Source organism: Homalodisca vitripennis, chromosome 1, assembly GCF_021130785.1.
Source record: "Homalodisca vitripennis isolate AUS2020 chromosome 1, UT_GWSS_2.1, whole genome shotgun sequence".
In the NCBI taxonomy this organism is placed as follows: Eukaryota; Metazoa; Arthropoda; class Insecta; order Hemiptera; family Cicadellidae; genus Homalodisca; species Homalodisca vitripennis.
This window is the reverse complement of record NC_060207.1, coordinates 70205640-70224265: the sequence shown is the minus strand read 5'-3', so window position 1 is coordinate 70224265 and position 18626 is coordinate 70205640. Positions and strand designations below refer to the sequence as shown.

At 33.5% G+C, this 18626-nt stretch overlaps 1 protein-coding gene across 4 annotated transcripts in view; it reads right to left on the bottom strand.

Moving 5' to 3' along the window:
- LOC124364050 (bestrophin-2) overlaps positions 1–16508 on the bottom strand; it is a 147950-nt gene extending 131442 nt beyond the window's left edge. For all 4 annotated transcript variants that reach the window (XM_046819260.1, XM_046819263.1, XM_046819258.1 and 1 more), the window contains exon 1: positions 16367–16508. In XM_046819260.1, coding sequence (XP_046675216.1) covers positions 16367–16437 — 71 coding nt within the window. In that variant the 5' untranslated portion in view covers positions 16438–16508. The remainder of the gene's footprint in view (positions 1–16366) is intronic.
- Between the last annotated feature and the right edge of the window lie 2118 nt (positions 16509–18626).

The window sequence follows — 18626 nt, the reverse complement described above, 5'->3', positions numbered from 1 at the left end:
TTCAAAGAGCTAAATACATTTATATAAATTTTTATTTCACCAAATAATACAGAAGTATGTAAATCAGTTTCGGTTTATCATCTCAAGATAGCTCTCCACACAGCGAGACCTGGCGAGAAGCGTAACTTTAACGTTAGAAGTGTGAAATTCAGTAAATTATTATAGGTATAAATATGTTAGGTTGAGAGATATATGAGAGAGTTGGTACCAACACAGTCTAGGGGCGTTGAACTTCGCCTATCGTCTTCGGTAGCTCTGAATTTGTAATTTATATTTTATGTAAGTTATCCACTATAGAAAGAGAACAACGAACCCTTATCCACGGAACGGCCTAGAAAGTAGATTTGTCTGTGTCCAGTTTTTTAAGCCAGCTGAAATGGTGTGTGATTTGATAGCAAATGTGCTTACAACCAACCTATGTTATCATGAAATCTATAGAGACATTTCCCATAAGAAAAAATCGATCGTTAGCCGCGCTAGTATTAGTAAGAGTCGGAATGGAACGGCCTCATAAGGGTTATAATATCAAAAGTTCAATTTTCTCTCAAACCACGTGAGAGATTAAGAGACTGACTGAATGTAGCATTTTCTACCAATTGTCCGTCTTCATAAGTTAGTTGAAACTGATGCAACTTTAAGTTACGTGTCTATCTGTTGGTTTATGTATTTTTAAACTAAAAAATGTTCTGAAAAATTATTACAGTTTCGTAATTTTCAATAACGTCCCATTTTCTCCAGAAATATAGGGTGGCTAGCGATGGATGGCATTTTTAGAATTCCTATGAGGATTTCACAAAAGTAAGACTGTGAGCAAATGAGGTGGCTCTTGGCTACGGGACTAAACGGTTTCAGTCATGAACTTGACGCTTCGGGTAATGTCTCTTTCCACTCAAAGAATCATGGGATTTTATTGGTTTTAGGTCCCAAGAGAAGGGCAAAAAGTCGAGGTTTACGTTGATATTCGTTTTCATATACGGTTATAAAACAAGACCACAACCACAACTTACTCTTATTTACGAGGGCCGTTGATTGACCACTTGCGGTTGGGGACAACGGTTGTGTCTCTAGACATGAATCCATAAAATGTATCCATAGATGAAATTATTTTATTCATTCAACTTTATTGGGCGAGTGACTTTTGCTACGTTCCATTTAATTGGCACCTTATTATCTGAGAGGTGTTTGAAAACGGCTAAATTCAATGGAAAAGGAAGGTATCTAACCACTATAACAATCCGCTAGAATTGACATGCCTGGAAAATATTTTGCGTATATGTTGGTCATAGAATAGTACATTATATGAGCGTATTGAAAGTCCAGTACCTGTGTAATATGTGGGGTTGTGTAGGGATATGGGTGAAAGTGTGTCTTCTCCGTTTCCTCTGACATAATTATTTGTCATCCAATAATGATAATTGTATAAATTAACATCTATATACATTAACTAGAAATCCACATTTACGGGGTATACGAGAATGCAAATATGCCATCGTTATAAATGGCTTTTCTTGATCATTGTAAATAAAGAAAATAATATTAATAAACGCGATCTACTCATTTGTGTGTCCTACTAATGAAACATATATTCTAATTCAAAAAGTCCACTGGGTGTCAGTAAAAATTAAAATTCCTTACTCCTAGATAAATTTTTCGTCCATTAATGTTCCAACATGTTTTTTGTATAGAGATATATCAGATAATAGTGTTTCACAAGGCCAAACTGAGAAAAAAGCGATAAAAAATGTTAATGTCGCGTATAAATATATTACAAAACATTGTTTATAAAGCGTTTTGAAAAAAACAGACTAAACGACCTTGAAATCGCGTTGAGGAATTTTAATTATTCATAGAATCTTAAATAGGACTACTCAACAATTTAGTTAATGGTTATAAAACATAATTCATTCTGACTACCTTTTGGATTTAGTCACACTCCTAGGTAGTGTAAATGTATATAGCTAACATAACTTTTTAACAATTGTATTGTAACACAATGGAACCAACATTTGTTTGTCTTCGAAAAGTTTTCCACAGAATGTGTGTTTGCATTTTTGAGCACATAATAAAATGCTGTTATGTATTAGGTGGTGGTTGGTTATACATACTTGTGGGTGGCATACATAGGGTGGTTAAGTGGGCACACTTTAACGGAAAACTTAAACTCTGTTATAAAGTTCTGTTGATACAAATGTGGTACTGTATATTTATTCACAGCTAGTATTTTCTCAGCAACTGTGCAATTACTATTTTGTTCATTCTGTTTACTTTCTTTCTTTATCAACCTTAGTATCAAGACATTAATTAAATATATATATTACATAAAAACAAAATTAATATAAATTAGATTTTTTAAATACCATAATATATTTAAAATTCTTGTTAACTAACTTAGTGTGTTTTTATACTGTGTACAATTAACCACCTTTTTATGTACACATATTTCGTACTTTTGTTTCTTTTTGGTTTTTGAGCAATGCTCAAGCATTACGTTATTGATGTTAAGAAAATCAACTTTAAACGTTTTGACTCAATACCTAAAACTTATAGAATAACGCAGCTATGGTAGGAAGGGTTGATTTAATTTGAATGTTGCATTTTGCTCCCGTTCACTTTCCTTTTATTGCAGAGTCTGGTGTCTGACGCTGTCTCAGACTTCACTCCTGGAATCTAGAGTCTTGTTAGTCTAAAGAACTCCAAAGAAAGTCGGCGACGAAGAAGCTCAAAACGAACTTTTACATCGTTTGACATCAGAGACACCTACAAATAAGTGGCAGTTCTCATTGTCTTTTCAGGTGCACAATTCAGTGCACGGCGATGATGTTTTTAACATGATCTCTAAGCACGGTGGAGCAACCGAGTTTCTACACATAACGTAGCTACCTACGGTAGGAAGGAGTGCAACATTCAGATTGAATTAACCCTTCCTAAGATCAAATGTAAAATAAATCGTAAAAATGGTCCTAAACTATTTTAGTAATGCATATTACGAAGAGAAACAATCATTACTCCTACATAAAGTCAAGTTCGTTTTTAATTGATTATGCTTTTAATCTAAATAATCGCAGACACAAATCTGTTACGATGCGACTCTTACGTTGGAAATCAAAGTGAGTGATATTGGTTGTCTAGACCAAAGGTCGAGCCTACTGCTTAGGAGGCAGTACTGTACATATACCTCAGCAGCCGTCATTGTTTAGTAGCTCTGAGCCAGGTACGTACTTAGGGAATAATAAGGGGGATAACTCCCGTCCTCTATAAATGTTTAAATATTACAAGACTGAAGTATATCTAGTACCGTAATAGATTTGTGCGTTCTAACCTGTTAATAAAGTTTGCTAGCGTATAATTTGTAGTTTTAATAATATAACCTAGCATCGTACATCACAGCTGTGGTTGTGTAATTGTGCGACTACGCGATTCTAGATACGTTCCTGACACCAGCTACATAAAACTGGACTAATTTATGACTGGTCTCATCAGTAAAAGAATGGCTGTTTCTTGTTTTTTAATGGGTAAGGCCGCCTGCACTACGCCTCTTGTGGGCGACTTCAGTAACTATTCGAACATTAATTGCACATAACTTTCAATTTTCAGGTCGTCCAGAGGTCGTTAGAATATTCGGCTTCAATGTTGGTACAAGCGCCAATCAGTAGGATTGCGTGTTTTTCAACATACACGTTCTTAGATTATAAAAAGATTTAAAAAAACTATAATAATTTGTAACATATGCTAGATATATGCCTCCATCTATAGTTTGTAAGAGAACAGAACATTTTCAACAGAAATTTTTAACATTTTCTAGATATTTAGATAAATCATTGTATTTTATTTATCGATCGAAAATCGTAATCGATGTTAATAAAAAAGTGTAACAGTAATTAAAGGATTAAAAGCACTGTATGCTCTCTAAAATTACAAAACTTGAAATAGATTATACTATAACCATACACTCCGAAAAGGAAACCAATGTCATTATTCTCTGGTGCAGGCGTGACTACATTTTCACTATGCGATCTCACAAGACTACAAATTCCGAACACCTATTTGAGGGTTAAGTGTAATCTTTTATTCTATGATAATTTCGAATACAAACCTATAATTTGTCAGTCACTTCAGGTTTACTGTTAGGAATGTTCTTTAATCTGCCCCCGTGGGTGAATAGCTCGTCTAGTTTTAGTACCTGATAGTCTCTCTCCACCCTGCATGATGAGGAAATGAAGCGCTGTAGGGCGTTGTGGTTTACAATCAATTTTCCTAACGGTCACGAACAGAGAAAGGCGAGGTAAGGTGATCGCACAAAGAGACAATCGCAGCAACAGTAGTCTGTGGCGATGATGGGAGTTGTCAGCTGAAGGTGAACCAGTTCTGTCCTACACCGTTATCGTGGGGCCACAGCTACAGATGAATCCCGGCCAGTGGGTTCTGGTCGATTCAATAACCGAGAAATCCCACAAGCCGCTGTTCTAGGAATCGTTTTAATTAAAAAAATCTCAAATTCTCAAAAAAACACTTGAGCATCCTTCGTCTCCGCATCTCCAGCTGTTCCGGACGTGTTGTAAAGATCCTTTCTTTTCTTCAACTCTGGCCTTGACCTCCCGAAGACCTACAACAACGACAGTGCAGCAGGTGAAAAGGTCGTCTGATGAGGTAAAGTGAAGGCATTGTTCGTGACTTTAAATGGTCGGCTATTAATAAAAAGAGGCCTTGTTTGGTTAGCCTCATGGTGCGAGAAATAATTAAAGGTGTTAGTCATCATTTTGTTGTTGCCGGCTGAATGCAAGGCTCTTGTTGCTGGTTATTGTTAGGCTCACACGAGGAAGAATACCGAGGGCATCCTGAACACTCATTTCTTCCAAATAGTTCCTTCAGACTTCCTTGAAGGTTTCTGGGAATTCCAGTATTGTAGACAGTACAGGTACTTCCAAAGCGTCGGAAAATTCATGTAATCGATTATTTACTTATCATTCGACAACTGATTCTTGAACGTTTCCTCCGTATAATAAAGAAAGAATTATTTTATCCTTCATCCTCATTTTGTATTAAAACTACTATTGAAAATTGTTTTTACACATAAGAAATTGTTTTGACAAATTTAAAAAAATTAAGAAATCAAAACTTCTAAGAGTTCAGAGGATACTTAATTCTTATAGGGAAAAATTATTTACGTGTAAAATAAAAAAGAAATAACACTACAATACTCATTGCAAGAGAGACTTCAACTACCGAGATATCTGAGCGGTATCAACAATCCTTGTTGACTCTAACTTGGATGCACAAAATGGAACAAATGAATCTTGTAATTAAATCCCTTGCAACAGTCCTATCTTTAGAGGCGCAATTCGGATAATACGGCCGTGACCCGGTTGTCAGAGGTCACGTGACGTAACCTCACTGACTGACTGTTAAATGACTGCATCTTTAGAACTGCGCCCAGTCGTATATGACACTTGGACTTCCCGCACACGCGTCTCCACTGCAGCAAGGTCATAAACAACACAACCGGTTTATTGGCAAATTCAATATGTAAATATAAGTGTGACTCTGGTGTTGAATTTTTTCTACCGGGTAACCAAAGTAATATTAAACTAATTTACAATAGTAGTGTTTTATTATATAACAATTCCGACATACTAGTAAACACACACTTAAAAAAATGTAATTTAAACTAATTGATTGATAAGGCCGGAAAAAGGTTGTGACAAAGCTTGCAATTCGGAAGATCTAATTTATTGTCTTCCAGCACTGTCAATACGTACATCATTACTTAGTCGAGGAATAGTCCTAGAGGACATGACCCTTAGCGGAACGGCTGGGAACCACGACAACATCGCTGTCTTGCGTAACTAATTGTTTAATTAAGTACGACACGGCGACCAAGAGGCGACATTAAATAAATTACTTCGCCACGCCACAATGATCAACTACTGTAGTCGAGTACGTGAACAATTAGTCGTTACAACGATTACTGTGTTTCCCTACCTCTGAATACGATCACACGGCCCAAAAACAGCAAGCTGTTAATTACATAATTGTCTCGATTAATGTTTGAACCTTTAAGAATGGCAAGTCCTTGTCAACTCCACTTGGAACAAGTTTGGTCAGTGAACTTTCTGCGTCGATTAATTGAAGAAAGTGAGACTAGTAATTACATTTACTTTACCACAATAAACGGTACATATAATTACGAATATTGCTCCAGATGACTAATGGAGACAAACAAAAATGATTCTTCGGGTTCTTCGTAATGAAATGGCGTTCGTATGTAAATACATAAAAAGAACGAGTCGGTCGAAGCGTTGAGGTCCTTCTTGCAACACGGTACAAGCCCTCGTCCTTGAGGATTTCAAAGCGACCGACGTTAGCAGATTTCCGGCAATTAATATGCTCCAATAGTCGGACTGGCACGGTTTCGTGAAGATACAGATCATAGTGTCCTAATATCCTTCATGAATGACTTCTTAGTAGTGGCTGTGTTAGAATGTGGAGTGAATTGCCTAACCGCGATAGTGGCGGCATCGACACTTTCACCTGCAGCAATTGTGGCAGACCTGCTCCGCCCGCACAAAGGGTCCAGTCAGCCGATAGACAATGAATGGCCAAGGCTAGTTACACGTATAGTAGCGCGTATTGTCCGAATTTACAAAGATATATATATATATATATATATATATATATATATATATATATATAATATATATGAATAAATAGTACCAATTTAATTTTTAACGTAAAATTTGACATTATCAGATAATAATATTATAAGGATTTTTTACAGACCCTATACATCCGCTCTATGGATCGAGTGTCTTTGAATCTTAAACCTTATCATATGATGATCTTTCCCGATCCAGAGAGGATACTATCTTGGTTTTTGTACTTTTAACTTTATGAAACTGTTATTATTTATATATGAGAGGCCTCAGAGCTCTATAGGCGATGAGCGCAATATATTTAGTAGCATACTACTCTTAAGATGTATTGTTATTTATTTTTTTATTATCTTTGTTGGAATTACACTTTTATTGAATTTTCCTTATTATATATAACAAATCTTATATAAATTCTTTAATATTTTACAACATGGTGGTAATGCGATGCTCTTTTTGTTTAGTTATTTATTTTTCATTTCATGATTACAGCCCTTTGAGATAATTACCCTGAAGAGAGGAAAACAAAAGACCATCCCCCAGGAATAATAGAGAGAGAACGGCTGATGATATAATATTTTTGTAATAAATATATATATAAGAGGATAATCACATGTCTTGATGCAGTTTTCGCCAATAGAAACACTATTTTTTTAAATTTAATTTAATTTAAAAAACATTTTTAATTAAATATTATTTAAGAAAATAATTTACATAGTGTAAACATATGCTTACGTTCAGCGAAATTTTTTTCCTGATTTCATGACCCAAATTATTGCTTTAAATGTCTGTGAAGTAATACATAAAATTGTCCCGTTCTCGTAAATCAATTAATTTCAAATGTCTGTGACAATGAACTTAAATAAAAATTTATCCAATCGCACCTCCCTGAGGAAGGTTAAATATTCGGAATTTAACTCTGAAAGTGAGCAGAGCAATCGGCACGGAATGAGTGACTTTACTATGTAATTGTGCATGCGTAAGTGTGTCAACGGACAAGAAGATAAGAACTGATAACCCAGTCTCGTGAATGACTGTCATTGATAAAGTTTCTTATCTGTTTGTTTTTTCTAAGGTGATATTTGTTTACTATTAGTACTTCCTACTTGTGTACTATATTGTTCAGGAACTACAAGTTTGACCTAGTTGGCGTGTTTAAACCAAAACTACAAGTAAACGTGGATTTAGACTACTCTGTTATTTGCAGTTATGGTAAGATAGCAGGCCATTGCTAGGTTCATCATTTTCTCCCCACCTCATTAAGAGATCATCGTTTTTAGTGTTTAGTCTAACGTCTTGTTGGGTTAGAGAAATTGTCAGATGGTTATATTACTTTTTGCAGATGGTTTAACAAAACTACGTGTGCTGCGGAGCCAGCAAACCACATTCACCCATTTCACGCTTGAACGTTGGGTGAATTAAAATGAAAAGGGTGAACTTTGGGTACCAGCGTCATTGCTATTATTTGTTTAATCCTTCATTATTATTCCTTTTCCGAAATTTGTTTTGTTAACGTTGGAAAATTACCTATCTCTTAATGTTTTTTTCACGTTTACAAAGCACTTGATGCTGATCCAATTTGTTACATTTTTTGTAATTGCGTTCAATAATTAATTATTAATTACCAAGTAGACGATATATCGTCTTAAACTAGTAAAAATCACAATTTTAAATCTTTACTTGCCACACTAAATAGTAATTCAATAAATTATCATACTTTTACGCGTGTAGGCCACACTAGTAAGAGCCGAGGGTCTATACTAGTTAAGCAATTAACACTGCTTTAATTAGACATAACGGTATAAAGTTGTTTGTTTAGTGAACACTTTGGTAATGACATGACTGAATTACGTTTAAAACACAACCGTACTTCATCGTGAGTAAAATTTTCGAATGTTAATGAATGAAAAGTACTATTGATGAAAATTAGATTAAAAAACTTTGTATGTTACACACTAATGATTCTTATCACCACACTTGTTTTTATTGATGCTGAAGAAAGGTGTAATAAGAGCGCTGGCTTTATAACTATGAACATAGTTATAGTTCACAGTTATTGATAACACTCATTAATATTTATCAATTAATTATCAATAGAATACTTGAACCACATCAAATAGCTCCCTTAATGGAGGGAATACTTGTTTGAGTTGTCTCGTTTGACACCTAGAAGCATCGGGTCCATCCAACAACACAAATACATTGTTTTACTTGTAAAAATGTTTTATTCATTTAACCATCCAAAACTAAAATAAAATTATTTTCATATTGAAGATGTGTTTAATCTATTTAACTTAATTAATATTTTTCAATATCCTGAATTTATAAACTTGCTTTAATGTGTTACACTTGAAGACCAATATATGAAGGAAAATCAGAGAATTTCAAAATTGTTTCTTCACGTTAAGTTGTTAAAAATATTGATTGATCTCTGAACAATTCCAGTAGTTATCTTTTACACACACAAACTCGCTTAGTTGTTGATGCGGAATGGTAAACAGTTTTTATGAAAGTAAAAGACACGATTGAATTCTTCTTCTTGTTTTATGCCAATAACAGAATGAAAGCCGAAAGTACATACCGGTGAGTTACGTAAACTTTCCTTGTAAATGTAACAAAGACTTGTACTGTCTGTTCAGCAGAAGCTATGAGACCAGACGCCACGCGTGTCCTGTGTGTGCTACTGCTGCAGTTGCTCAGCTGATAACGAGCAGACAAACAGCTGATAAACATATTCCCGCCGCCGCGCCGTGTGTCACAGTTGTAGTCTTTTAGGTTAAGTAGTTCGGTGCATAAATTTAGTATTAATAATATATGTACTTTATTTCCGAAAAATATGAATTAGCTTTGTTGTGTGTTGATATAAAACTATTGTTATCTACTTTTACTGACTAAAAAGAAGGTATTGCGACCTGTAACTATGAAATTAATAAAAAGTTATGCCACCAAACACCGAGTCAGTCTTATTTCTATAGTTTCAACCCACGTTATCAAATTTTTAAACGTATTCAACAAAGTTTGATATAAAACACCTATTTAAATGTAAATATTACATGTTTTGAACTATAACTAAAAGTGTAGAGAATCATGATTTTCAACCATATTGGGATACACGGTGGTTACCGAAGGAAAGGATTGGATTTTAGTACTTTTTTAACATTCAAATAAAATCGTAAGGTTTGAAGCACATAACAATGTTTTCCTTATAACTGCCTATAAATTTCTAGAATAGGCCGCGAACATTATTCCCGACCCCAGGCTGCTCCGACTGCAAGGTCACCGCGAAATTGTGGTGTCGAGTGAAATTATCTCGAAGCACGCGGACACGACTGTGGAAACACGATTTTTGTGTTGGTTATGTCGTTTTTAATAAAATTGTTAAGCATGAAATAGCGTCTATAATTCTTGGAACAACATCTACCTGACTGTCAAACCGTTCCCGAAATAAACATATTAACGACGATTTCGATCAAACAACTTTACTACCTTTTATATACTTCTTTAAATTTTCAAAATCTCAAATCAAACTATGAATTAAGAGGCAGTAGTGTTCTGTGGATAAGATTAATTGTCCTAGTCAAGATACGAATTTATTTTTGGAAAAGAAATATAAGTTTTGGACTAGTTCAAGAAATGGGCAGAGAAGCCACGTTGTAATGTCTAAGATCCTAAGAAAATATTAAAGTGAAGAGAAGTGAAGTAAATCCCATTATTGGAAATGCAGAGATTATGTTATATCTTGTTATGCAATTGAATACAGCATTATAGTTTGAAATTTCATTTTGCGTTCTCCTTTGACGTCGGTGTGTATAATAAATTGACAAAGAGAATATGAAATATGCCGAAAACTGCATTATTTTGAAATAAATACAAGATTTTCAAATATGTACATATTAACTAACGATTACTTTGCTTTCAGTACTTCAATTCGTTTGCCTAATAAAAGCTTAATCTCAGGCGTCTATGTTGCTCTAAAATACTGCTAAGAGTATGAGATCCTCAGTACGAACTGGTAATGACAAGTCGTGAATGAAAGTATTTATAATTTTGCTACACTTATTATTTTCATGTATTACAAAAGTTCTCTGTTGAAAAGGTTAAACTTGGCAAAATACGTTCTCAGCTAATTTTTATATATATAGTGGGTGTATACGATGAAAATAAACGAAGGCAATGAAATGATTTTTATTTAAAAATCATATTTCCTTCAATAATTTTTACTTGAAAAACAAAAAATTTTCTTCAATTACGTTTCATTAAATACTTCAGTAACTTTCCTGAAGCCTGTTTTTCCTTTGTAAAAATAAAATATTGTTAAGAATTTGTGATGGCTGAATGTTTCTAGTTCACTTTTCTCTTAGTTCGGCGTCTGAAATCTTTGCCCTTTTTCAAATATCCAGGTTAGAACAGCTTTGGCAAAGTTTCATACCTTAATTAACAGGTTATAGTAATAACTGAATACTAAAGCCGTATTAACATCGAATAGACGATGGTTCACGATATCGCTGGAGCGAACATCCGAGTGAAGAGGTTTAACCATTTAGAAACATGGCAATTTCTAAAATTATCTTTAAACATGATCAAACTATCAAAATAATTTTAATGCCTATATGTCCTCGAGTGTTCAGAGAGGTTATGTAATATTCTTCTCTCTTCAGAGAAGTTATTTTAAAGGTTATATCTATAAAAACAATCAACAAATAAACTATTCTATCACATTATGTAGTCTATTAGACATCAAGTACACTATAATCAGTTTAGAGAAAATCATGCTTTACGGAAGTAAAAAAGATATAAGTTTGTATCATTATGAGAATAAACGTTCAGTATCTTTAAATAACTACATTTGGTCCTCAGAAAGGATCAGAAACGTCCCGTTGTCCGGCGTCTTCTACAATAACTAGTATCATTCCTCGTTAATTTTTTTTCTAATTTCTTCCAGATTTAAATAGTTCTTCTCTAGCCCTAGACACGCCGGTTGCACCACCACCCCAAGGTCGGATCTGAATTGACGGAGCCACAAACCGCAGATTATCGCGGATTCTGGGACAATCGACCGCCGCCACTGCTGCTCCTGCTGTTGTTGATTGAAGGTAATGTGCGAATATTTAAGTACCTTTCATTGGTTCGTGTGAAAGTTTGGCAAAAGTTTGTCTCTTGATGGATGGCTGTTTGGACAGAATTGCGGAGTCAAGAGGAGATATAAAGTCCTCCAAATTGCTGAGGAGATGTACAGCATACCCTTAAGTGAACTGTAATCATCCAGTGAGCGAAAGGTTTAGAGACACGGGGTTCGTTTCCCAAGCTGTTGCGTCTGGAATGTGTTAAGTGATAATTATACTAAAACCTCCCAAATTTTGTATCAGTAATCAAAACATGGACTGTTTTATTATTTTATAAATTACTCTAAAATATAGGTCAATTTAATTTTCACTTTTTGGGTCATATTATTGTTCCCAGGAGTGAAAATATTACATGGATACCATTAATGAAAAAAATTACAAGAAACTAAATTCATAAGAACAATTTACATAACATGGGATGTTGTTCTGGAACAAACATTTTTGTGGTTTGCATAAAAAATTAGAAACAATTCTAAGGCAGTTACAATTTCCTATTGCTATGTCACTTCAGGTATCGCACTCACTATACCTATAATTTCTTTGTCTGTTCAAACAGTGCAGGCTGCTATTGAAACGTACTTTCCTGACATGCTTGAGTATAACTCCCTACAGAATATATGTAGTATATGGATGAGACATCCAATGCTGATATAAGTTCACTACCAAACTCTAGCGGTACCGAGTCGCAGTTACCAGTTTCTAGGCTAACACTAACCCGATCTGGGTACAACGTTGCAAAATTACTTCGCTGCAGCAAATGGTTAGTCACACCATTTACTGTAATATATCATCTCTATGTACGAAGTATAAATTCTGTTCAATGTAATCATATGTCCAATCTCGCAGTTTTTTTTATTAAACCAAAAGATTCTCTTGAAAAGTTTAAGCTGTAATGGGCCACAGTTAACGGTTAATGTACAACTATAATGTTTCAGACAATAATTATTATTTTACGCATTTTGGTTTGGTTGACTGTCGCAATGTTATTGAGCTATTTTGTTTTCACACATTAGTAAAGAGTTTTCCTGTTTACCGTTAATATGAGGAACGTTACCGAATGGGTTTACACGACTGCCTCAGACTTGGGAGGTCTCATGTTCAATCCCATTCATTCCGAGATAAACTTGCAGGGCTTTTCCTGCTTAACATTTTCCAAAGAGATCGACCTCGATGTAGTTTTCGACGACAGACATTTTGCCTCGTCAGATGAAATAAGTTTAACAGCTCAGAAACGATGAAGTGATTGTGGTTTTTAAACCTCAAACACACCTACGGTCTTATTTAAGGTCGTAAAATTATGAGAGATATAATCAAAAAGCCTACAAACGTTTTTATATATTTGCATGTATATTTAGTAGTTTTTAATTTTTAAATATCAGACCTGTTTGCATTTTATTATTAGAAAAGTCAAAAAAGCTAAATGCATATGAATGATGATATTAATCATTCATATATACAAAATAGGGTATCTGTCTATGATACAAAATAACGGTGTAGAAGTGATGGAGGTTTACAAGCAGGTCTTATGGGGTATAACTCAAGGTAGTTTCACTATTACGTATATTAAGACGCTTTTCCCATATCGTCACTTCATAGTTTCTTATTTATTAGGCATAAAGGCATTCTTTTATGTTCTCACTATTATTTCCATAAGAACTCTATTAACATTTTTGAATACACTGCTACAATATTGATCGATTTTTTAAAATCTTCTCTTCACATACTTTATAATGAATTAAAATCCATGTTAAATCACTATCATTAAAACGTATTCCACTAAAATTTGAAGTTAGAGCTATAAGTCTATATAATAATAACAAAATGTTCAGTCCACGATATATTCATACATATAGTAGTATGCAAACCATTAGGATGTTTGAAACACAATTATTTTTCGTCCAATACAAAGGGGAAAATATTAGTGGATCTTCAGCTTGTTCGCAAAATCGTAGTTTTCAAGTTCTAAATGTAAATATACGAGATATAAATATACGTCACTGAATGAAAAAAATAGGTGCTATATTATAGTAAAAAGCTTTAGTGGTCTAAATTACATTTAACGGAATTCACACAAAATTTGAACGTTTAAAACACAATTAAGTATTGTCCAGTACAAAAAAATATAAATTAGTCTACCTTCAGATTGTTTGCGTAATCGTAGCTGCCAAGAACGACGACACGTAAATATACGCCAGTTAGTAAAGAAGTATATGCTATCGTATAAGGAAAGTCATATCATATACGATAACAATCTCTCTTTATAATATGAAAAGTTTAAAATAGTATCACTGTACACTTTTATTAGTATAATTTAATTATAAGAATTTGTGGACGAAAATTAAACGCCACTAAACGTATGACTTTCAAATATTTATATTTATTTTTTATAGTACCTAAATACATTCGTTTTTGTTTTGCATTGCATGTGTATTGTATATTACAACATACATTTACTTTCTATTTTAAAATGGATTTCTAGATACATTCAATTTCCCATATACTACATTAGTTTTGAGACAAATAATAAAGAAATTTCTTGGATAAACGACAGTCCTTTGTATGATATCTTACTCTCACTGTTTCTGCAAGTTACAGTCATCACATGTTTCAAAATTGACAGAGTATTAACATATTATATATAATTATGGTAAATTATGCAGAGGAATATTGTAAGAATAAAAACATCATCTAGCCTCTAAAAGCCTCCTTCTGACAAATACAAATTACAAATAGTATTTTCTATATTCTCGTTTATTACTATACTCCCTATTCTGTTGTTCATAAACTACAAGTAGTGCCTGACATTAGTATTATCGTTATATTTCATGCAATTGTTTTTTTTTTTTTTTTTTGCAATTTTAAGACGTAATTGCAACTGTGCTTAAAAAAGTAAAACAAAAAACTATTTCGTTATGCCTATAGAGCAATTACGCTGCCCAAATTGATCCCGTTTTTATATTTAAACGAGACTGACAGTAGAGATGTTTGCGGTTATACACATTTTGTTTTCAGTTAATTGCCTTTGTTTACTAAACCACAGATGAAAATGATTATATACATAGAGAAAATTGTATATACATACACATTTGTATGATTTGCATGTTTAGCCAAATAAAAAGTTAATTTGTTGGCATTGAGTACTTAAAAAATGTTACTATTTAAAATTACAAATAAAATATTTTGTATTAATTATTATTTAATAAGTAAATATTTTTCAGTTATATTTTATGTTATATATTATGATCTACGCTCTATTAGTGGCGTAAGCAATCAAAGTGTAATTAATAAGTGTTTTTAAAATTACCTCCAAATACCTTACTTTCCAATTTTAAAAATCATTCTCCCACATAAATTTTAAAGCCAACTGTAAATTTTTTATATTTAAGTACGGCTAAGCTAGAGCGACAAATAAATATAAAAATAAATTATATTCTTTGATGGAATTAAGAAACAAGAGGAGCACATGAATTAGTAATTATGTGTGTAGGTATATGTTAATGTGGAGTTCATGTTCACGTGGTACAGTAATGGTAGGATCGTGCCTATGTCGTACAGGACCGCATTATGCAAGTATATTGTAAGCCGTCTCACAGCCACAGCCGCCCGCCTAGCTCTGGTACGCCAACTGCTCGCAGAACTATAACAGGCGATTTTCTATAGTGTTTAAACAGCTGTTCCATTTATGTGTATGATCATCGAGTAATTGTTCCATGAATGGCAGGCAACACGTGAATTTGAAGACAGGCAGCATATATATTACGTCAAACAGAGGTTGTGAGCGAAAACGTGGAAAAAGGATAGCAGATTGGCAGGCATTTGTAATTGTTATGTGAGACAACACCAGTGATAATAGTGTTGTAACACGAAGATATGGCACATTTCCGTAATCCATTATACTTTAAATTGACCTATCGAGAATAATAGAATTACTTTTACAAAAGTGATTATGGATATATTCTTTCGTACCGACTAACAAGCGATAAACAATGATTATTGTACTTTTATGTTACTTTAATTAATATTTTAGCTTTGAGAATGTAACGTCAAATTGTATATTTACAAAACCTAGTTTTACTTACTTATTCGTATATAACAGCGGCCTAATTATTTTTTGTGAACTCTGCCAATTTTAACGTACATATAGATGACACTTAATTTAGTAGAGATTTGAACGACTACACTGATCCATATGTTTTAGTGTAAATTATATTTATTACAGTATGACAATGATAGATGGCAGTTTGAAAGAATAAAGTGATTTTTTTTCGATTTGTAGAATACATATTTCCGAAATTAATTAATATAATTTTATTAAAAAAAAAACACTACGAAAAACCATATTATTTACAGTTTAACCAATATTCAAATGTAATAGAAGGTAATACAAATTTACTTTAGAAAGGGCAGCCATACGATACTCCTAACCCCTATCTCACTGGTGCTCGGTTTATATTAAAGATAAAACATTTAAAGCTGAATATAATGTAGTACAAAAACAAATAGCAATTACGGCCAAGTTAAAGCCTATTAAATGTTGTACTAATACAGTACAAACTTAAAAAGAAGAAAACATAAAACTATTACGATAAAACTTACTTTGTTAGTATACTCCAAAAACAGCCGAAACTGCTTCCATTGGCTACCAGCCTAGAGTAGGATATCGTCATCTCGCACTACTGTTCTCCACACACATCAGACGCCAACTCAACACGGACTGAACTGACAGCAGCAGCCAGCGACGACAGGTAGACAGAGGGAGCGCTCTAGCGGCGCAGCGTTGTACTATACTATACTGATTGTTGCTGATATCAAGGTCACATTGCGTCCTGTCGCTGTGGCTCCAGCTGCTGCCCCCATCTTAGTTCGGCCCCGCGTTCGCAGAGGGTTAGTTTTGCTTTAGCAGTTTATGAGGTTGTAGATTTTACAGTCGAGGAAGACATACAAAGGAGAAGGGGTGAGCTAATAGAGAGAGTAAAGAAAGTATGGAATTGGGAAGAAGAACCCATTTTCAGGACAGAGATTAATCTATTTAGGTGCCTCCAGTACCTAAATACTACGAGTATATTGAGGAGGTCTGATGTGATGAGGTATTGGAATCATTCTGTGTCATTTAATGCCCATATTAACCTCTTCAATAATTCTAGATCATCTTTAAAAGGAAAATGAAAGAATTTGGTATTGGAAGTGCGATTTCATTTTAATCAAACAATAAACCAGAATCTCCGTGGTAAAACTAAAGAATGCCCAAACATCTTTTGAGAAATCATTTCTAGGCTAGACATTATTTCAATATATATGAATACATCATAGTAGCTATATTATGTATTACATAGATATAAATATAATATTAATTATAAATTATAACTATTGGTAACTAGTAAAGCAATAACTAGTAAAACCATAAGAGCATATTCAAGCATTGTGATTTATTTATAGCAGTCTAACTAAACTCAGTGGATCAATTCGCATTTAAAAATATACTTAGACATCGCGATGCGACATACAAAGAACTTGTTATACCAAGAAAGTGAGGTCAAATTTATTAAGGTGGCCGCAAACATTTATCTTCTATATGGTATTTTTATATTTAACTTTATTTTTTTTTAAATTTACTTTTACGTTAGTGCATTCAACACGCGTGATATCAATGCCTGATACTTAAACTTCTATTATAGTAAAGGAAACCAAGAAAATCTTCCAGAAAAAACCAAAGAGTGCTTGACAAGATTAGAAAGTTTACATAATGCCAAGTATAATCGGAATTAGACAACCCGTGACCGCCATTTTATTTTTATCCCACTTACATTTGAATTTTATCAACTGTGTAATTAAATATAAGAAATAATTGATTGCAAATATTAAAATGTATGCAGTTTGTTACAAAAATATTATATGGTATATGTAGTAAAAATGCAGTCAAGTTTTAGAATGATTGTTTGGAAAATTATGGATTTATTATATTTAAAAAATAGTTTAAAGATAAAAAACCGTAATACATTTCAAAATTATGGAACAAAAATTCCTCTCCTAATTTTTACTATTTACATGTACATTTAACTATATAAACACGGACTGTTCGTCAGCACATTCGAACTCGCACGCACTCGCAGATAGACATATCCCACTTCTTATTGACATCTTATGGTCCAATAAGGGATACGATTTTAATCCCTTTTCCTATACTATTTATGGAGACGGTAAGAAATCCTATTAAAATATGGTGAAATGAGAAAAAAATCAATTAAAGTAAAATTTCATTAAAGATCCTCATATGACCATATTCCGGGTGTCCACAAATTACTTATTCAAATTTTACCATTAGATTCGTCAGTTCAAAATAAGTAAGAAATGTTAAATAAAATATAGTCCTAACTTGCTTATTTTACTGTCCGTCTGTCCATTATTTAAAAAAATAAAATTATACATTTCAAGCGAATAAAGATATAAAGTAAAAACCTACCACAATATTTTGTCTAATTTAGACACGATATTAAGAAAACTTTCAGAAAAATATCATACCAGGTTTCTAAATGGCGGCCATACAACATTTTCAAACTGTAATAAAAACAGTAATTGCTTTCTGCAAAGAATCTACTTATATTTAGGAAAACATCATGTCGGAGGATACTGTTCTCCAGTAGGGTTCACTTGTAGCTAGCTTGCACCTTCCAGTTGAACATACAGTCTCTGACAGTACACCTGGGCAACCCCCGAGATAATGGGGTAAAATGATGGGTCGATAGGTCTAGCCTACGGTGGGTACTGTTGCAGTGGCTAGGACTCCCCTAGTGTCAAAGGCTGTTGTGGGTGATCAGATGAATATGAATTCCGAACTCATAAAGTTGCACCGTTGTCC